The following is a 22121-nucleotide window of genomic DNA, read 5'->3' as shown; positions in this document are numbered from 1 at the left end:
TAGGCGCCTGACACTGAAGCACAGAGGCACCTTCACAGCAGTGTGATACGCACCAGCCAGCGGCAGTTTGTAACGTCACCAGCAACCACTATGATATACAGAGCCAGAGAGTTCATACATTAGGTGGATGTGTCAAACAAACTCTGGACTTTCATCTGAGAGCCTGCTGTTCATTTCCTGTGTGAATTTCAGGTTAAAGCATGATGTCTTTTCTAAATCTAACCACGTGCTTTTGTTGCTTCAACTTAAGGAAGGTTAAACGCGACACTGCCTCAATGATCTCCAGTGGCTCTGCTCTGTCTCATCTGTATTTGTAAGCTTTCAGAAAATGTGCACAAATACGAACTGAATGCAGAGTACGGACTGAGGGCTCCGCCCGTCTCTTTATCTAAGCAGCTCAGAGGGCGGAGCTGCACAATAAAAACACTAATTGCGACATGTCATTATTTATATTTTACATCCTTGTAAGGACACAACTTCAGAAGTTTATGGCGCTTTTTATGAACGATTTATTAACTTTTTCACGACAAACGAACACCCTGGAAACACCAGAGTAAAAAGCTGAGGGTTTGGTGCCGTGTGTGTTTCAGGATGTAAAGACGTGAAGTGTTTTCTGTCGGTTTCAGAGGGAGGAGGAGAACTGGTGTGGGAGGTCTGGGATCTATCACGCTGCCTTCTCTCCTGGTTTTACAAGCTTCTCACAGGGAAGTCGGGCTGCGAGTTAATCTCTTGGTGTGTATCGCTGTTGTCGGACACATAACTGCAGAAAGTCTGATTTTCACAGAGGAATGCTTTTCTTACAGGTTCCAGGGGCCCAGAGGTCATGAAACTCACTCAGCACATAATTGACTTTGTAAACTTCACCTCGAGGAGGAAAAGAGAAAAACAGTCAAACTGCAGCGGTGAGGGGTTTTTCCCTCCGTGATTACAGCACAGTTCAGTTTTCAGCTCCGTACCTGCTGCTCTGGACCCGAACCTGAACACACACACACACACGCCAGACATCCTCCTGCAGAACCTGAACACACACACACGCCAGACATCCTCCTCCTGCAGGCAGAAACACAGCAGACATGTTCACTGTGTCTGTTTTTAAAGGTCAAAGAGAAAAGATGCTTAAGAAGGAAATGGTGCATGATGAAGTCTGAACTGGTTTTGTCAGGGGATGCGGCACTCAGTCAAACTGGGAAACTGTCCCTGGTTAAAGGCTCAGTGCACTCAATCAGAAGTTCTCACTGGATGAACGACTACATCCATCAAGAGTAAATACACAGCCAATAACAGGGGGCTGCGTCTGAGCATTTCTGTAACTTTCTGAATCTGATGATTCAACGTCCACATGCACAAAGGAGTCAGGGTTTGAACTTCTCCCTTTTAAACCACTGGCTTTTATATAAAAACCTACATTTAAAGGTGAAGTGTGTCAGATTTAGGGGGATTTGGTGGTGTCTATCCGTGAGGATTACAGACATTGCAACCAGCTGAAACTTCTCTTGGAATTCCTTCAGTGTTCACTGTACAGTCAACCTGGTCTCAGTCTGAAGTCAGTGAAATCTGGCATGTAGGCAGTGCCTTCCAGCATTGGACAGCAACAAAAAAAGCTGTCCTTTCATGTCAACCAGATACACAACCGGATGTTGTAATTCTGAAACGGCACCCGGTGGCATCAGGGGAAACGTGATGGGAACACCGTGAAAGTTAAGATGGCGGAAATCCGAGTAGGACCGATGGGAGGCGGGGTGGATGGGTCCAACAACCACTGACTTTCACCCAGGAGGCCGGTGTTCACTTCCTGTAAGATTGTGAAGCCAAACCCTGTTCTTTTTCCCTAAACCCAACCATGTGTTTGTTGTTGGAGGAAATAAAATGCCAATGTGCAGTGTTGTGTACTGACGTAGTGCTTTTATTTTGAAAGAGACTGTATCAAACTGCACATTTCCTGTGAAAACAGAAGTGTATTTTGAAAACAGACAATGCATGTAACAGGCTGAAGTTGACACGGCGTCCCAGAACGTCAACAACCAACACACCCAGGGTACCTTGGACGTCATATGTGGACATGTGACGAGGTCGGAGTGAGGATGGGTTTGTTCAGGAGGTTTTTACTGGGAGTTGAATAATCCACAGAGGTTCCTCCTCTGAAAAACAAACAGAGCTGATTTAAACTGATAAAAACACAGTGAAACTCTTATGCTTCTCGTTGCAGATGGGCTTCTGGCTATGGTGGCCAATGCAAAAATGCAAAAATGCAAAAGTATCTAGAGACAGTGTTTGGTTTGTCCAGTCTGGGCTACTGTAGAAACATGGCGGTGCAACATGGTGATTTCTGTAGACGAGGACCTGCTCCCTGTGTAGGCCTAGATATAAACGTCTCATTCTGAGGTAACAAATACACAGTGATTCTTATTTTCAGGTGAGTTTCAAACATTATTGCCAACACACGTCTCGTCTATATGACCCCTAAGGTTTATTTATTCTCCCTGTATGTATGAAAGCAGATGCCTCCACTCCAAACGATGTAACCATCACTCTCATATTTCCATGTGTCCTTTGTGTTGTCAGAGATACAGCCAGTAGATGGCACTAGAAGGCGCAGTCAGAAGTTTCACACAACAACGAACGAGGTGATGTAATAATCGTAATAATGTATCTTGTTAATGACGCAGGGTTGTAGACAGTGTTAGACTTGGGGACGTTAAATACATCACAGCATGTGGACAGAGAACCCTTTTCACTATTTTACCGATTTGTTCTGTTCTGCCATTTTCTAAATGTATCTGTCGTCTCCTACAGTTGGATCTCACTGGAACCACGCTACACTGCCTCCATGACCTTCGGTGGTACTGATCCGTTTCATCCGTATCTGTAGACTTTCAGAAAACGAGCACAGCTACGGACGAAATGAACACAGAGTACAAACAGAGGGCTCCACGTGTCCATATTTAAAGTTGAGCATATATGAACCTCTATTCAGACGCTCTGTCGGCAGGTTGAGGAGGTCCTCTCACTTTAAAGCCTAGTTCACATTACACGATTTTCACCCTGATTTTGTGTCGCAGAGACTATCGTAATCTTTTGAGAGTTCATACCTGGTGATGTGTGTTTCTGTCAGCGGAAGTCTCGCCAACTGTGTTACGACCTGTGTGTGCACACCACAAGATTTCTCCCCCGAGCCATCGCCGACAGAGCCCCAGATAACTTGGAGACGACACATAGTAAAGGCATGGATATTCTTTATTCTCCTGGGTCCAAACACAACATGCTCCCCGTGATCCTGTGGACGCCGCCATTGTTGTTGTTGCTTGCCGGCCGGCCTGTCAGTGTTGCTGGGAGATCCTGGGAGAGAAACAAGCAACCAGGGCTATGGAAACAAGCCCGAAAGAAGCGACTATCATGCGTTTAAATAAGTTATATACAGAAAGGTGACGTTTAGAGAGCAAGATCCTCTGCGACGTCAAAATCGCGGTGAAAATCGTGTAATGTGAACTAGGCTTAAGTGTTACATATGCTTTCTGACCCTTGTGTCCATAACCATGTTGTGCACATTGTGTTTGCCATGTCAGGGATAAAGCACAAGGAGAGGGGCCATTACTGCGAAATGAACACCGACCAGGTGACGCAGGACCCCGACGCAAAGCGTGATTTAGAGCAGTTTTATATTACCAGGTAAGATTGAATCGTACCGTGCTCCCCCTCTCCACTCCCCACTCAGCCATCACATTAGTAATGTTGTTCAGTATTTGATATTTTGTTGTGCTGCAGTGAAGTCAGGGGCGACGCACACGGACACTGCTGCCACGGGGAACGCCATCAGTGGGGAGCGGTGGAGCAGAGAGGCAAAGCTCTGATCCTGTCTCCTGCTGGAGCTCCAACTGCAGGTCGAAGGCATACCGAAGCTGATTTGGGTCTGTTTGTGTGGTGGATTTCTAATTGTCTCTGACACTGGACTGGACCGTGTTGACCAAGGTCGTGGCAACATTTTGACACCTCTGAAGTTTATATGCAAACTAAATCAGAAAATAAAACATGTTACTCTGGGATTTTTCTGGTACCATACTTTCTAATTTTAAATTTTGACCTCAAAAACCTTCTAAACAAAATAATACGGTCAATTTCCTCATCAATGACCAAAACAATCACCTGTCACATTCCTGAACAATCAGAAACAGAAGGTTTGAGCATGACTGTCAGCAGTGGAGGAGAAAATAAGATGTCATGACATATGTTGTATCTTTCCACATAGAGGAGAGAAAATGTTGTAATATCACACAGGGAAACAAAAACATAATGTAGCTGTGTTACCATGGAAACAAAATATAATTTCTGGTAATTGTCCCCTGGGATCAAAACACGGGATCAGTGTTGTTCACACAAAAAAGAAATCCGAGCCACTTAAGTTCCCCGTGGCGGAGGTGAAACGCTGCTGACGCTTCAAGTCTGCAGCGAGAGTAAAATGATGCGGCAATTATCTGATCCAGTTTGTTTACGCCTTAAAGCCCGGGAGACAGAAATAAGCTCCGAAATAAAAGCCACAGTGAGCCGGCTGCTCCTCAGCGTCTGAATCCAAACTCTGCTTTTATTACACCCCGTCCAAACTGCTGCGGCCCGGTTACACTTTGATTGTTCCAGTATTGTTGTTTGATGTTTTTACCAGTTGGGTGTGGGCAGCCATGTTTGGTGGTTCCTCACATCAGAGTGGGTTACTGAGCCGAGGCGAGAATGAGGGAAGAAGAGGAAAAAACAAAATCTGGAAAAGAGTTTAAAGACACAAATACAAACCGAGAGAGCAGAGGAGGAGGACGGAGAAGCTCTGGGAGGGAGACAAATGAGAGGAAGGGAAGTAAGAGAGGAAGAAGAAGGAGGGAGGTAAAGACCTTGTTTTGTGAGAGGGGAAAGAAACAGGAGGATGGAAGAGGAATGAATCCGGATGTCCACTGGATGTGGCTGCGTCTCGTCTCTGTTGTGGTTCAGATGTCCAGACGGACTTAAAGAGCAGAGCATCTTCAAGCAGTCTGATCCTCAAGCTGTGGAGAGTTGTTTTGCTTCTTTCCAACATTGTAAAACCTTTAATTTATCAGGTGACCTCTTCGAAGTCTCACAGAGAAAACCCTCAACAAACACAAAACTAACTAAAACAGCCTCTAAGAAGACTCAAACTAACAGTTTGAATTCAGCCAAAGAGACGAGATGTTCACGTTGTGATTGAATACACATACATTTGTGCACGAGTGTCTGATCTCTCCCTCGTCTCTCCTCCCTGTCCTCAGTCTTCTCTGTGTCGGACTACCTGCCGTCCTGGGACCTTCTGAACCTTCTGTTGAAGGCGGGAATCTCATCCTTGCAGTACTGTATGAAAGGTACAACTGATGAATGGGGACAGAGTTGTCTCACCTTCAAGCTGTTACCAGAGATGAAACCGTTTTAGAACGTAGCAGAGAAAAGTGTCAGCGGTGTGAACTGGCCGGTCTGAGCTCGACTCAAGCCGGCTGATGGTGTCACCTGACACTCAGCTGGTTTTAAAGCACGTCACCTGTTTCAACAGCCAATCAGCTTGTAGTGAAGTCTGCTGGTCGAGTCAAAATGACCGCAGACAGTGTGTCAGCTTGGCCCCGCTGACGGCATAAAGGAGGAACTTTGTAGCGGCTCTACTGCACCATCTCTGTGTAAAAAGGACTAGTAAAAACATGGCCTCCAAAAGTGGCGGCGGTGAAACACACGAGGTGTTTATTATTCTGAACAAATATTTAAAATAAAACTCCAACATGGCGTTAGTTTCTCCTCATGGCTGGACATTTGGCCAAAGACATGAAAGTTGGAGCTTAAAAGTTTCTCAGCCGGACTGAAGGAGGTAAAGTTCCTGAAAAAAGTTCCACAATTCCAGGAAGGAAAGGTTCCCGTGGGTGGGGACGGGCGGAGGATTAAAATAAGACAGAAAACAACAAAGAGAGGCTGTGAGTGATGAGAGATGGAGGGATGGGGACATCGGAGGAGGGAGGTTGTGAAAGACTAACTGAAAAAGGAACATGGGAACAGAGATGTGAACAGATAGCTCCAAAAAGACAGAGAGGAGAGGAAAAGATGGAGCAAGTGATAGGGACGGAAAACAGAAAGAGAAGAGACTTAATGTTTTGAGGAGAGTAGAAAGAGCAGGAAGTGACTGAAGACGACAGAGCGAAGAGGTGTTTTTGTGAGGTGTCAACAGAGAGATGGAGGACAGGTGAAGAAGATGATGGACATGAAATTAAAGGGAGAGAGAACAGAGTGGGATAAAACAGATATGAGTTCAGGGTGAGGGGGAAGTGTGTGAGTGATGGAGAAAGAGAAACAGAGGAGTGTTTCTGTGGGCTGTAACTTTATCTGCAGCGCTCGACATGTTCACACACTGAGAGCTGCTGCCAGATTAAACAGCAGCAGCTCTGCTTCAGCACCGTTACCCAATCTGCCTCCGACCTCGCCTCCAAGAAAAGAGAAAAGAAAAAACAAAACCTGTCACTTCAAAAGCCGTCAGAGCGAGTTCTGTTCATCAACCTGACAAGTGTTTGGTTCGCTCCTACACTTCGTCCACAGGCCTCAGGAGAACACAGAGAAATGTACCAATTGTGTTTGAGACCACGGACAGACGGAAATTATGAAATATGCCACAACTCAGAGGCTTTTATACAAAGTCAGGCCAACACGGTGACTTAAGGGCAACACACACACACACACACACACACACACACACACACACAGATGTGCACTCTGACAGTTTGACGAGCACCTGACTGTCAGGATACGAAGCTGCTCGTCTTCCATCTTCAGCTCTGCAGAGAAGCAGCACTTGTATCATGTTCGCTCTCTGAATCAGCACATATCGCTGTTAGTAACTTGATCTTTGAACCCATCGTCTCACTCTGACAACGATTCAGCGTCTCTGGACAGCAGCCAATACTGATTTGGTGTCGACAGCAGATCTCTGGATGATGGTGAACGGGTGCAACAGACACCCAAGACTTCTTCTTCTGTGTGTTATTGATTACATGTACATACACAAAATATTCTCAAAAGGACAATATTCCTAATAAGCTGTTTACACAGCTGCTGAGAATCAATCAATTTTCAATCAATCAATCAATTTTATTTATAAAGCCCAATATCACAAATCACAATTTGCCTCACAGGGCTTTACAGCATACGACATCCCTCTGTCCTTATGACCCTCACAGCTGATCAGGAAAAACTCCCCAAAAAAACCCTTTAACGGGGAAAAAAAACGGTAGAAACCTCAGGAAGAGCAACTGAGGAGGGATCCCTCTTCCAGGACGGACAGACGTGCAATAGATGTCGTACAGAACAGATCAACATGATAAATTAACAGTAATCCGCATGACACAATGAGACAGAGAGAGAGACAGAGAGAGAGAGAGAGAGAGAGAGAGATGCAGGTAATGACAGTAGCTTACAACAACATTAATGAAAGTAATAATATTATAGTTATAGTTCTGGCTACTGTGGTACAATATGTTGAAAGTATGTATTAATATCTGGCAGTATACATGTGTGACAATAGTCATATGTGTATAATAACAGTAGAAGTATGACTAATGACTAATGATGGCAGCAGCAGCAGGAGGCATCTGGCAGGACCACGGCAGCAGCACAACCACACACGTCACGCTGTCCAGGCACCGCTGTGATATGAGTTAATCTGAGAGACAGTGGAGCACAAAGGCTCCGGAGAAGAAGCCGAGTTAGTGACATCCAGAATGGCCGAGTTAGCAAGATGCAGTAATAGGATACGAGAGAGAGAGAGAGAAGGAGAGAGGGAGCCCGGTGTATTATAGGGGGTCCTCCGGCAGACTAGGCCTAAGTCAGCCTAACTAGGGGCTGGTACAGGGCAAGCCTGAGCCAGCCCTAACTATAAGCTTTATCAAAGAGGAAAGTCTTAAGTCTAGTCTTAAATGTGGAGACGGTGTCTGCCTCCCGGACCGTAACAGGAAGATGATTCCACAGGAGAGGAGCCTGATAGCTGAAGGCTCTGGCTCCTGATCTACTTTTGGAGACTTTAGGGACCACGAGTAACCCTGCGTTCTCAGAGCGCAGTGTTCTGGTGGGATAATATGGCACTATGAGCTCTCTAAGATATGACGGAGCTTGACCATTTAGAGCTTTATAAGTTAACAGTAGGATTTTAAATTCAATTCTGGATTTTACCGGGAGCCAGTGCAGAGAAGCTAAAACAGGAGAAATATGATCTCGTTTCTTAGTTCCTGTTAGTACACGTGCTGCTGCATTCTGAATTAGCTGGAGAGTTTTTAAGGACTTACTAGAGCTACCTGATAATAGAGAGTTACAGTAATCCAGCCTTGAGGTAACAAAAGCGTGGACCAATTTTTCTGCATCTTTTCGGGTCAGGATAGGCCTAATTTTCGCAATATTACGCAGATGAAAAAATGCAGTCCGTGAGGTTTGTTTTAAATGAGAATTAAAAGACAAATCTTGATCAAATATTACTCCGAGGTTTCTTACGGTAGTGCTAGAGGCCAGAGCAATGCCATCTAGAGAAACTATGTCATCAGATAAAGAGTCTCTGAGTTGTTTGGGGCCAAGAACAATAACTTCAGTTTTGTCTGAATTTAACATCAGGAAATTGGTGCTCATCCAATTTTTTATGTCTTTAAGGCAGTTATGGAGTTTAGTTAATTGATTACTTTCTTCTGGCTTCATCGATAAATACAACTGAGTATCATCCGCATAACAATGGAAATTTATAGAGTGATTTCTAATGATGTTACCTAAAGGAAGCATATATAGAGTAAATAGGATTGGTCCGAGCACAGAACCTTGCGGAACTCCAAAACAAACTTTGGTACGTAAGGATGATTCATTACGAACATCAACAAATTGAAAACGATCAGATAAATAAGATTTAAACCAGCTTAGTGCAGAACCTTTTAGGCCAATTAAGTGATCCAGTCTCTGCAGTAGAATGTGATGGTCAATTGTGTCAAACGCCGCACTAAGATCTAATAAAACAAGTACAGAGACGAGTCCTTTGTCTGAAGCAATCAGAAGGTCATTTGTAATTTTAACTAGAGCTGTCTCAGTGCTATGATGCACTCTAAATCCTGACTGAAATTCCTCAAATAAATTATTATCCTGGAGAAAATCACACAGCTGGTCTGCGACTACTTTCTCAAGGATCTCTGACATAAAGGGAAGATTAGATATTGGTCTATAGTTGGCTAACACCTCTGGATCCAGGGTGGGCTTTTTTAGGAGAGGTTTAATTACAGCTACCTTAAAAGACTGTGGTACATAGCCTGTTAATAAGGATATATTGATCATATCTAATATATGAGTGTTAACTAAAGGAAAGACCTCCTTAAGTAGCCTAGTTGGGATGGGGTCTAAGAGACACGTTGATGATTTAGATGAAGAAATCACTGCGGTCAATTCTTGAAGAGAAATTGGGGAGAAGCAATCTAAATATATATTAGGTCTTACAGCTGTGTTTGAGGTTAGATAGGTACTGTCTGAGGACAGGAGGTCATGAATTTTGCCTCTAATAGTTAGAATTTTGTCATTAAAAAAGCTCATAAAATCATTACTGCTAAGGGCTAAAGGAATACAAGGCTCAATAGAGCTTTGACTCTCAGTCAGCCTGGCTACAGTGCTGAAAAGAAACCTGGGGTTGTTCTTGTTTTCTTCTATTAATGCTGAGTAATAGTTTGCTCTGGCATTGCGGAGGCCCCTCTTATAAGTTTTGAGACTGTCTGTCCAGATTAAACGAGATTCTTCCAGTTTGGTTAATCGCCAATTCCTTTCAAATTTTCGCGATATTTGTTTTAACTTACGGGTTTGAGAGTTATACCAAGGAGCGAACTTTCTTTGCTTTTTTAACTTCTTTTTAAGAGGAGCTACAGAGTCAAGTGTTGTTCGCAGCGAGCCTACGGCGCTATCGACAAAATGATCAAAGTCGGTACAGGAAACCTCTGTTACTGAGGGACTTGTTATTGAATTTAACGACGGAGTAATCTTTTCCTTAAATTTTGCGACAGCACTATCTGATAAACATCTAGTATAGTAACTGTTGCTGAGTGGCGTGTAATCGGGTAAAAAGAAATCAAAAGTAATCAGATAATGATCCGATAGCGAGGGATTCTGTGGAAAGACTTTTAGGTTATCAATTTCAATTCCATACGTCAGAACTAGATCGAGGGTATGGTTAAAACAGTGAGTGGGTTCATGTACACCCTGACTGAAGCCAATGGAGTCTAAATAATGAGATAAACGCGGTAGCCAGGGAGTCATTATCAACGTCGACATGAATGTTAAAATCGCCTACAATAATAACTTTATCTGATTTAAGAACTAAACTGGATAAAAACTCTGAGAATTCAGATACAAATTCAGAATACGGGCCAGGAGCACGGTACACTATAACAAATAAAAGTGGCTGCGAGGTTTTCCAGGTCGGATGTAAAAGACTAAGAACGAGGCTTTCAAATGAATTATAATCTAGTTTAGGTTTAGGGCTGATTAACAGACTAGAGTTAAAAATGGCTGCAACTCCCCCTCCTCGGCCGCTGCCTCGAGGAATGTGGGTATTATTATGACTGGGAGGAGTGGACTCATTGAGACTAACATATTCATCTTGACACAGCCAGGTTTCTGTGAGACTGAGTAAATCAATATGATTATCTGATATTAATTCGTTTACTAACACTGCTTTAGAAGATAGAGACCTGATATTTAACAGTCCGCATTTAATTCTCCTGTTTTGTCTTTCTGTCACAGAAGAGGTTTTAATTTTTATGAGGTTGTTATGCACAACTCCTCTTTGTTTAATTTTAGATTTAAATAATTGAGGTGGTCGGGGGACAGACACCGTTTGTATAAAACTATGAAAACTATGGCTGGGTAACTGAACTAGAAGCTCAGAGAGTCGTATAGGACTGCGACTCTGAGTCCTGATCTCAACTCTGGGTTGTCAGGGATTTAAATTACTAATAAAATTTGCCAGGTTCCTAGAAATGAGAGCAGCTCCATCCAAAGTGGGATGAATGCCGTCTCTCCTAATAAGACCAGGTTTTCCCCAGAAAGTTTGCCAATTATTAACGAAACCCACATCGTTTGCTGGACACCACCTGGACAGCCAGCGATTAAATGATGACATGCGGCTAAACATGTCATCACTGGTCAGATTTGGGAGTCCGACATCGTTTTTGCGTATTCACACACCGAGGCAATATTAATTTTAGTGACCTCCGATTGGTGTAACTGGGTGTCATTGCCGCCGACGTGAATAACAATCTTACTGAATCTACGTTTAGCTTTAGCCAGCAGTTTTAAATTTGACTCAATGTCGCCCGCTCTGGCCCCAGGGATACATTTGACTATGGCCGCTGGTGTTGCTAACTTCACGTTCCTCAGAATAGAGCTGCCAATAACCAGAGTTTTATCCTCAGCGGGTGTGTCACTGGGTGGGGAAAAGCGGTTGGAAACGTGAACAGGCTGGTGGTGAGCCGTGGGCTTCGGCTTGGAGCTGCGCCTCTCACGAACAGTTACCCAGCCTCCCGGCTGCACGGGAGTTGCCAGAGGACAGTTAGCAGAGGCTAAGGCTATGCTATGTGGCTCCGCACCGGCTACAGGGGGCTGACTGACTACCGCAGCTACTGAATGGTTTTCCATGGTGCGGAGCCGCGCTTCTAATTCACTAAGCCTCGCCTCCAACGCAGCAAATAAGCTACACTTATTACAATTACCACTGTCGCTAAAGGAGGCAGAGGCATAACTGAACATTTGGCACACCGAGCAAGAAAGAGCAGAAGGAGAAGCCATCTCTAACTGTAAAGCTAATGTAGCTACCAAGGCTAGTAATGTGCAAACAACAGCTAAGAGATTAGCGAGAAAGTCGTAGAAAGGCGGAGAGCTATAAGTGCTTAAACAGAACCAGTGTGGGTTAAGACTTGAAGTAGACGTTAAAGCAACTGAAGTGAGAAAGCAGGCTAGCAGAATTCACCAGAGCAGTACAGAGACGCTGTCACAGAAACACCGGAAATGACACAACTCGCTTACCGCAATACGTCAGCATCACATGACAGCATCACAAATTGAATATTGAATATTCCACTCATACATGTTACCACTCATACTGTTTACATGCAGCTGTGCACACTCTGATTAAAGTAATAATAATAACAATAATGAACTTTATATATAAAAAACTTTTCATCCAAAAATGCAGCACAAAGCGCTTTAAAACAAAGGCATTAAGTGATTCACATGAAAACAACGTAGACATCATGAACATAAAACAGGCTTAAAATCAGAACAAAACAACAGATGACATAAATCATAAAATGTCAGAGAATCAAGTAAGATAAAACATTTTAAGAGCTGCAGCAGCGTGAAATGTAAAAAGAGTTTCAGAGCTGTTTGAGGAGAGTCTGACGTGAACACATATGTTTTTAACTTTCTGTCAAAAACATTTGGCGAGCTGGTTTCACTGTTGTTAGCTCCTCTGGGGTTATTTTGCTGTAAGTAACAAAAAAGTAGTGTAAGAAGTAACTTATTACTTGCAAAGTAAGGTAACTGGTAATATGTTATATATTCCATTTTTGACAGTAACATGCCCAACACTGATTATGACAGGTGTTAAGTCTGATTTATGGTCCTGCGTTAAATCAACAACGTACCTACGTCGGCTACACTCGCTGTAGCCCCCGGCATAGCCTGACGTGCACCTCCCAAAAAAATGTAACTACACGTCGAGGCGACGCAGACCCAGCGCAGACCGAGAGGGCTGTGATTGGTTTGCTTGGTAGCAACGCATTTCCGGTTCTGTATTTCCAGATTGCGCCATCCCCGCCATCTTTAAACATCTTGTGTTGTGATGTAGATGTTGCAGTATTAACATACTTTCTTTGACATCCAACAACTCCCTCTCCAGCAAGATTCTCTCTCTCTCGGTCGCCATTGTTCACTGTGGCCGAAAAAGCCGCAAGCTAAACAAAGAATCAACTGGAGACGATGATAACCATTCAGGAAAGGAACACAGCCCCCTACCGCTCTGGCGGTGAATTGCACCGCAACGAAATGGAGTGACGGAGAAGTTCAAAGGGTTCACGATGGCGTCACGGCAATGATGTAGGTACGCCGCAGGACCATAAATCAGGCTTTAGGGTTGGTCTGTTAACTGTGATGGATTGTTTCCAGCAGACAGTTTGGGTCATCATCTTACTGCTCTGACCTCGGTGTTTGTTTACGACCTCTCTGTGCTTCTCTTTTCTCTCCTGCAGCGTTCACAGATCTCAGAGGTTAACATGATGAGTACAGTTTTATTATATTTTATAAGACTGATGAAAAAACTACAAAAATAAATCCAGGTTGTTTTCATTAATCAAAACACCTGGGTGATAACTGACTAAATATGCATTTCATTTAAAGTGTTCAATCACATTTCCTGTGCTCTCTAGCTAACAGTGTATATTCTAGCCAACGAGCCTCTGGTGATGAAGAGAACTTCCTGTCTAGATAAGTGACGTTATATCGATGATGAGACATCACTTCAAGAATTTAACATCATAGCATAAAAATCTGTCATAATCATAATCTACTTACATTCTGACTGTCAGGAGAGGAAGACAATCCAGCGAAGAACTGTGGAGTGAATTTATATCATGAAACTCTGAATCCAGAAGGAGCTTAAAGCATGAGGTGACGTCTTCTGGGAGAAATCAGCAGGTTATCTGTCCTGTAGCTGAATGATAATCAATAATCAAAATGGAATTACTCAACTTGATCATCACATCAAGGAAACACAGTTTTTATCCAAATAACTGCGACAACAAACAAAATGGCGACAGAGCAGGAACTGAATTCTTTGGTAACTCACAGTTTTATTACTAAATATTTCATAAATAAGGTTTATTTCATTCTGTGACTGCTCAGTTTGGGATCTTCTTCAGGCTGCAGGTTAATGAGGAGCAGAGCGTCTCCTCTGGGAATGAAGTGAGGCTTTATAAACAGGAGCCTGGTACATTTCATCAGCTAATACAACAGGGTGAAACCTCCTCTACTCTACAAACACTCAGTGATACAGTAACGTGTCCGACAGGATCATCACAGACTCTTCTACCTATCCTCCTCCTTCGTGGCAACTGTATCTGTGTTTATCTGCTAAAAGTTCCAATATTCAAATATTAAAAACACTAAAAAGAAAAACATGAGCCCAGTGGACAGACAGACGGCCTGAAGCTGACAGACAGACAGACAGACAGACAGACAGACAGACAGACGGCCTGAAGCTGACAGACAGACAGACAGATGGCCTGAAGCTGACAGACAGACAGACAGACAGACAGACAGACGGCCTGAAGCTGACAGACAGACAGACAGATGGCCTGAAGCTGAGAGACAGACAGACAGACACTGAGCTGCTGGAATTGTCGTTTACAAGCTGGCACAGCTTCTATGGCTGAAGACGATAAGCTTCGAGTCTGGCAGAAATACACCTCAAAGCTCCTACATTATCTGTGTGTGTGTGTGTGTGTGTGGTTTGTGTGTGTGTGTGTGTGTGTGTGTGCGTGTGTGTGTGTGTCTGTGTGTGTCTCCAACACCAACCAGCTCCAGTCTGTAAAACTGTCGACCAATTAGCAGAAACAAACAGTGGTGACTTCATCTGGGAGGCAAACAGTTTCTCAGATCATGAACTGGCTCCAGACACATTCACACATTCACAGTCACATCTCCAACTGTTTCACTTCAAAGCTCCTTTTTTAAGTTTACTGATCGAGTTTTTCTGACATTCTGCAAATAAATTTTACTGTGAATCTGTATCTGTCTGGAGCTGGTCAAATATGTGGCTGATGTTACAGACGACACCAGCGCCTCAGAGCTCCTCAGAGCGCCTCAGAGCGCCTCAGAGCGCCTCAGAGCGCCTCCGCTTCACGACATCGTTGCAGATGAGCAGGAGCAGCCTCGGGTGTTGCAGTGGCCCCGCAGGCTCTCCTCCTGATTACCACCCTGCTTTTTCCAGAAAACACCCCGTTGGTTTCAGACGTATAAAAACAGTCTCAGGTTCGACCCCGCAGCACCAAGTATGCGTCCATCAGCAGCCGCGTGTCCTTGAGTGTCCCAGATTTAAAAAACAAAGCTGACTGGCAGAGATCAGAAGGGGCGGAGGCGGCGGCGGCGGCGGCTGCAGGATGTGGCCTTGATTTACCCGGAAGCAGCCGCGCTGCTGGACGCAGCAGGCCATTTTATTCTTAGTGGCGAGGCGGGGGAGGCTCTGGTGAGGCCCGGTGCCACGCGAGGGGGCGACAGGGCGGGTCTGACGTCACATCCAGAAGCGTGCGTGGGCGGGGGGTGGTTTGGGGCCTGACTGGGATTAGGGAGGCGCAGGGCTGCGGGTTCAACTGCTGCTGAGGCCAGACGAAGAGGACGAGGAGGAGGAGGAGGAGGAGGAGGAGGAGGAGGAGGAGGAAGGAGAGTCAGCGAAATGTCTGAGGAGAGGAGGAGGATTCCGCCTTCGTCCTCACTCTCCTCGCTCTCAGACCTCACCACAGCTGCCCAGCGCGCACAGAACGAAACTACTGGATGTGGTGTGGTTCAGCAGCAGCAGGCCAGAGACACTGTGTGTGTGTGTGTGTGTGTGTGTGTGAGGATCAGTTATTACTAGACGATGTAAATATGTGTCTGGGAGGAAACTGTTTGCTACTGACACATGTGGCCTTGACAGAGTATATTTACATGTAAATATATTTCAGGGCTGCATATGTGGATGTGTGCGGTGCAGAGTTATGCCGTCTTGTATACGTTTACATGGACACTGTGTATACACATGTGTGTATATTTATATGTGTGTGTGTGTGACATGTCTGTCGTGTTTGTGTACGTGTCTGTGTGCATATCGTCACGGCTCCTGTCAGCCCTCTCCTGCTTCTGGCTCCTTCTTCTTCTCTTTCACCTTTACTGACGACTTTCTGGACACCTTCTTGTCCCCTGACTCCTTGCTGGCCTCCTTCCCTTCCTTGTCTTTGTCCTTCTCCTTCTTCTCCTTTGACGACTCCTTCTTCTCCTTGGAGGAGGATGATTCCTTCTTGGACTCCTTTTTCGCCTCCTCTTTGGGCTCTTTGCTTGAATCCTTCTTCGACTCCCTCTTCTCTTTAGATGACTCCTTCTTCTCCTTTTTCGCCTCCTTGACGGGCTGCTCTGCGCCTCCCACTTCTTCCCTCACGTTGGCCTCTGACGACTCCTTGGACACCTCCTTCTTCTCCTTATCTGAATGAGAAAGGAGATAAAAAGATCATTAATGGACACACCTCTACATGTGACACAGTATCTTCTTCCTTCTGTGGAGAACAGGCAACATTGTCATGGCACATTGCATTCTGGGTAGTAGAGGCCATACTTTGGGACACGCTTCTTAAACAGACACAAAAAACAAGAGCAAATGAAACACTCCCTGATGAGAGAATCTGAGTTACGAAGCAAAGGAGCGCTACTTTGCAAGATTAAATAAATGTCCTCGAGTGGTACGAACACAAGGAGCGGCCTGGCTGTCTCAACGTGCGACTGAATACAGGATGTGACATTTCCAAACGTGTTTTCACACCTCGTTTGTGGTGTGAGCGTTTACACATTCAAGCAGCTTTGAAATGATGAACCTCTCGAGGCCCATCTTCAGTTAACAGATGGACAGGTGCAGATTTATAGAGTCAACGACCAGAAAGTTGTCGTTCAAAGTACAGAGAGTTGTTGACTAGAGATGATACGCCGTCTCTTGCCTTGCTCACGACTGCTCATGTCACAATTTTCTGCTCTATTCCAGCTGGATTTTATCCATCACATGCTGTGGACAGGAGCAGGACGGCTTCAAGTGCCAGCTGGTCAAACCTCCTGCTGAACATGATCACTATCAGTGTGTTTCAAAGAAGCAAAAGTCACAACTTAGTTGTTCTCAGGCATAAATAGTGTTTGATTGCCTCTACACCAGGACGTCACATCAGATTAAACTGTTTAATAAACTGTTTTGTAGTCATCTTGTCCCTCACTGTATCAAACACAGGTTAACAGTTCACAGTGTGATCGACCAGACTGGCAGAACAAGGACTCACAGAGAACTCTGTCTGAGCAGATTCACATCGCAGTACTCAGAAAGCTCAGTTTCCTCCGTCCACACTGAAGCACAGCACTGTGGTTTTTAGATTTATCTGCTGCTTTGTTTTTGAGTGTGAAAAACGGCGGTTTAGTTTGGACGCAGCGCTGACACAGAGAAAATGATGTATTTTCAGATTTAGCCGTCTCAGTATAGACGTGGTTTCATGTTGAGGTCTGAGCTGCAGTTGAAGCACAAATCAAGTTTCTAGAACTGACACACGACACACTGTCACGTGACCTCGCGGGTCCAGCTGCCTTGTCGCTCGGTCACATGATCTGGGCGGACATGGAGGAGAGTGAAGCTGTGAACACAGAAACCTGAAACACTTGAATTATTGTTCTCAGGAAACTTAGAGCTGCAAAGTTGAGAGAATTTTAGTTTTAAACTGTTCTGAGTCTCTTGTGTTTATCTCAAGTGTCGTCTCGTGTGAGGCAGGTTTTTTTGTATGGAAAATAATAAAATGTGATGTATGATTATTTTAAACCATTTTCCTTTATTGAATTTATAGCATAGTGTATCACTGTATCTTGATGTGTACCATCCATTGTCATATCTTCCACCAGTAATGGTAAATAATCTCTGATTAAGGGTCAGAGCTAAACTTAAAATTTGTCTTCAGTTTGGTCCTCAATCAACACTATTTCTAATTTATTTTATTTGTTAATAAAGCGCTGCTAACATGTATATTATATTTTACACTAGAGGCCGATGCTGTTGTGTTACATGTCACGCCTCTTTGCTTCAATGATGCCGACATGCAGTCTAAAATCGCACAGTGGAGCGAGGTGATGCTGCCGTCGTTTGGTTCTGTGTAGAAATATAAGAGAGTTGTAAAGAAGCGGCTCTATCCACCATCTCTGCGTAAAAACAGCTTCTGTCTCCTCACCAAGGACAGACTGCACTGACAGAGGTCGTTGTGATCAAAGTGCTAATGAGTCACATGTTGTTCTAACAGAGCGCTGGTCCGTCCATCAGGAGCGAGGATGAGGATTAACTGACGTCTCAACGGTCAGCTGTGTTTTGTTCTTGATGCAAACACACTGCAGACCTCTGAAGTCTTTAGCAACCAGACAAATTGAGTGACAACAGCACCTGTTGCATGACAAAGGACCCCCACTTAACCAAAGTACACCCCCCCTCCCGTCAAACACACACTCTGCAGCCCCGCCTCCCCCAGATTGGACTGGCTCTCTGATAAGATGATAACAGGACCGTTGTCTGCCAACAATGAGACGCACCTCTTATCTCCATGAGAACGGAGAGGGTTTACAGACTGGAGACTATCTCCCCGTGTGTGTGTGTGTGTGTGGAGACAGTAGCTTATGCAAGTGTCTGTGTGTGTTTATGTGTGTGTGGATATATCTGTTGTTGCCTGTACGTGGAGAGTGTGTGTGTTCACAGACTCCAGAGAGGAGCTCTAATCAGACAGCTCATCGTCTGGGGCTTTATACAGAGAGACTGGGGTCGAGTGTGTGTGTGTGTGTGTGTGTGTGTGTGTGTGTGTGTGTGTCGCAGGCAGACGGGTGCCATAAACTACAGTATATAACTCAGTGAAAAGAGCTGGAGACTCTGTGTGACATGTTTGTAATTTCTGATCGACAAACTTTCACATTTACTTTTCAAAGTTTAATTTGTTGTGAAATTAATTTTGCATCTGAGATGAGTTGATAACACATTTGTAGGCGAGATGCTCCGGGTGAAAACTTTAAAAGTTGTTTTCTAAAAATGAGGTTTTTAGTCTCAAACCCTGAACCCAAACTCTGCACTTCAGCAGCAGCAGTTTTATTAATTCTGACTGAAGAGGTTCATTAAATGAATTGTGTTTTCCACCTGCAGCCACTCGTCTGGTCCTCGACCAGTCGATACCAACACAAACACACTCACAGAGAGCCACTTTAACACCACCACTCAACAAATGTATCTGCTCACACAGAACAAGTGACAACAAATCCATTTAGGAGACCACAAACTGTGTAAAACGCTGTCGTGTAAAAAGTGCAAATTTAACGTTCTCTCAGCGGCCTCAGAACTTTTTACAGTCAGACATGAAAGAAACGCTGGCTGAGGGTGTGCCTGTATCTCCGTCGTAAAAAACATGAGCGCCACAAAGAAAGTGTGTGTGAGTGTGTAAAACTGAAGATATGAGTGTGTGTCTGTGGATGAATCAGTGCTCCTGTGTGTGTGTGTGTGTGTGTGTGTGTGTGTATGATCGAGGGGTTAATCCTGTAGCGACAGTCTGATCCAGACTGGACTCTCTCTGCACATAAGTCCTCAGCAGCTGAGCCAACAGAAACCAGGAGACTCTGTGTGTGTGTGTGTGTGTGTGTGTGTGCGTGTGTATACATGTCTTATGCATGCATGTGTGTCCTCAATTGATTGACTGACTTTATTTGGTGATTAAAAACATACTTCAGTCCTGCGCAGCAGAACCACCGTGTTCATACCCGAGGCAACCAGCTGACGATGCTTATTCCAGGCTGTCTTTATAAAACATCTTAATGCTGAAACTTAAAGGAAAACTTCAGTTTGTTGACTAAATTTTCAAATTTTAAGACTGATTTATTTATATTTTATTTTCTCACATGAGCCGGTCCCATCAGAGACTGAGAACTCTTCATGTATGTGTGAAGTCTAGATGATATTTAGAGCTTTTTGAGTTTCATATATATCATGCTGTTACGTGGTTATTGTTTAATCTGACGGACGTATAGATTGTTTGACTGATGACGTTATGTGTTGTTTAACAGGGTCTGAATTTTCGTTTAGTTCCAGTGTGAAGGATTTAGTGGCATCGAGCAGTGAGGTTGCAAAACCAGCTGAAACTGTGTGTCAAGCGTGTAGGAGAAATACGGTGGCCGATGTGAAAACAGGAATGGCCCTATAGAGTCAGTGTTTGATTTGTCCATTCTGTAAAAACAACATGGCCGACTCCGTGGACGAGGACCAGCTCTGTATGTAAATGTAAACAGCTCATTCTCAGGTTATGAAAACACAGTGGTTTTTAGTTTCAGAGGATCATACACTAATGAAAATTAGACTCTGTACAGTAAAAACACACAAACAAAACCTGTGAGGGCTGTTTGACAAACTACAGCATGTAATACCTCACGACCACATTGTTTCTGAATGACCTCAAACATATCTGGAATTTCTCATTACTTTTTGGCCAATATTTGGTTTTGATTTATCAGTTGGACTCAAGTAAAGAGTCAGAAAAATACACAATAATCACACTAATGAATTTAGTACTGAAAGGCAACAGTGAGAGCGCAGTAAAGCTGGAAAATATAAAAGTCTAGTCAATAAAATGTTATTTAAGTAACCCATATCTGTATGTTAGTCTCCTTGAGGGATTTACAGTTGATGACTTGATGATTTTGTGCAAACACACACCCTGAATTCAAATATATTTTTCTGTGACGTAGACTAATGGTGTCCGTACACTTTTTAACCTTTAACGCACGTCAGTGAGCACTCCTCTGTTGTTAGGAGTCAGTTGAGCATGTTTGTGTGTCCATTTTCTGAGGGAATGTCCATGGCACAGTCTGCACTTTGACTGATGTGTTTAGACCAACAGTTTTTGAGAAAAGTGGGGAAAAGTAACACCTTCGGATTTGTCAGATCGGAAGCTCAGGGCACATTTAACAAGATTTCAATGGTGAAACTGTCGTAAAACACATGAAATATTTTCTATTATCATTTTTAATTATTATCAACTACTGTTACGACTGTGTATTTAAAATAAAGCCTCATCAGTTACGTATAAACTCTGTGAAATCCTCTCATCAGGACGACGTGCAAAACAGCATCTGTTTCATAGATTAATATCAATACTGATGTGTTCTGACAGACATGCAGCTGCAGTTTAGGTTTGTAAACTTGTTGAATAATTGCCTCAATAAAGCTGATCAACAAACAAACAACAACAACAACCTTGCAGCTGCAGTCTTACAGTGCGGCCAAGTGGTCGTCACTCAGCACTGACGTAAAAAATTTTAAAGCATTTGTTCAACCCAAGGTCATATGTTTACCAACCTGTGACGACATAATAATATTTTCATACAGACTACAGGACTGTGACAAGCCTGAATGAGGTTGAAATGTACACTTTGACTTTGTGGTTCTGAACGAACAGCTCCTGGAAAGTTGATTTTAAATACATCGTTAATTTGCTGTGATATTCTTTGGTCTTGTGATTAAAGCAATTTTTAAAAAAAATCTATTTTTCTAATGTTGATCATAGATCGTCCGATTCTCGACCTCATTCTGTGTTGAATGACCTTCACTGTAATCAAAGCATCTTTTAATGTGTGCTTTGTCAGAGGTCGAGTTTCTTGGATGTTTTTATTGTCACAGAGCGGCACTTCTTACTGAGGTGTTGATGATACGGGGGTCATGGTGAATATGAGGTCTGATTGGAATGATTCAGGACGTTCTCACGTCGGATCTGTGGAGCATAACTGTCTTATAAAAACAGAGCGACCAGGTTTGTGAAAACTTTCCCTGCACTTGTATTTAGAGACCGTACTCCAGCTCCCAGAGAAGCCACCGTCCCCTCTTAGGTTTTCTCTTTTCACTCTCAGCAGGAAATAAAAGAGTGTGTGAGAGCCGGGTCCTCGGGGGAGCGGTAGCAAAGGGTCGATAAACATTGACGTTGTAAGACAAGATGGCAGCTTCCCTCCTGTATGGAAATCCAGAGGGGTCAGGTCACGTCTTGTCAGTCTGCTACTTCAACAAACTAACAAAGTGGAGGTCTGTAGACTAAACAGAGCAGAGGCCGGTGCTCCACGTCGCTCTGAGCGGCCGGGAACCAAGTGACGTTAAACCCTTCTCACATGGGACGGAGCTACCTGGAAACGTCTGGTGGTTTTCGTCAGGATTACCACAGTCTGCAGCCATTTTAATCCCATGTGAATCTGCTACAGCTGCGTCTGGATGGGATCAGTTTGACACGAAGACGTGGGTAATGTAGTTC

At 44.0% G+C, this 22121-nt stretch overlaps 1 protein-coding gene across 2 annotated transcripts in view; it reads right to left on the bottom strand.

The window, feature by feature from the left end:
- Positions 1-14315: 14315 nt before the first annotated feature.
- The window catches only part of bbs9 (Bardet-Biedl syndrome 9), a 245101-nt gene continuing 237295 nt past the window's right edge, over positions 14316-22121 (bottom strand). For both annotated transcript variants that reach the window (XM_033641704.2, XM_033641705.2), the window contains one exon: positions 14316-16266. In XM_033641704.2, coding sequence (XP_033497595.2) covers positions 15911-16266 — 356 coding nt within the window. In that variant the 3' untranslated portion in view covers positions 14316-15910. The remainder of the gene's footprint in view (positions 16267-22121) is intronic.

This window comes from Epinephelus lanceolatus, chromosome 10, assembly GCF_041903045.1.
Source record: "Epinephelus lanceolatus isolate andai-2023 chromosome 10, ASM4190304v1, whole genome shotgun sequence".
In the NCBI taxonomy this organism is placed as follows: domain Eukaryota; kingdom Metazoa; phylum Chordata; class Actinopteri; order Perciformes; family Serranidae; genus Epinephelus; species Epinephelus lanceolatus.
The sequence above is the reverse complement of the archived record's forward strand: the minus strand, read 5'-3'. Positions and strand labels throughout refer to the sequence as shown.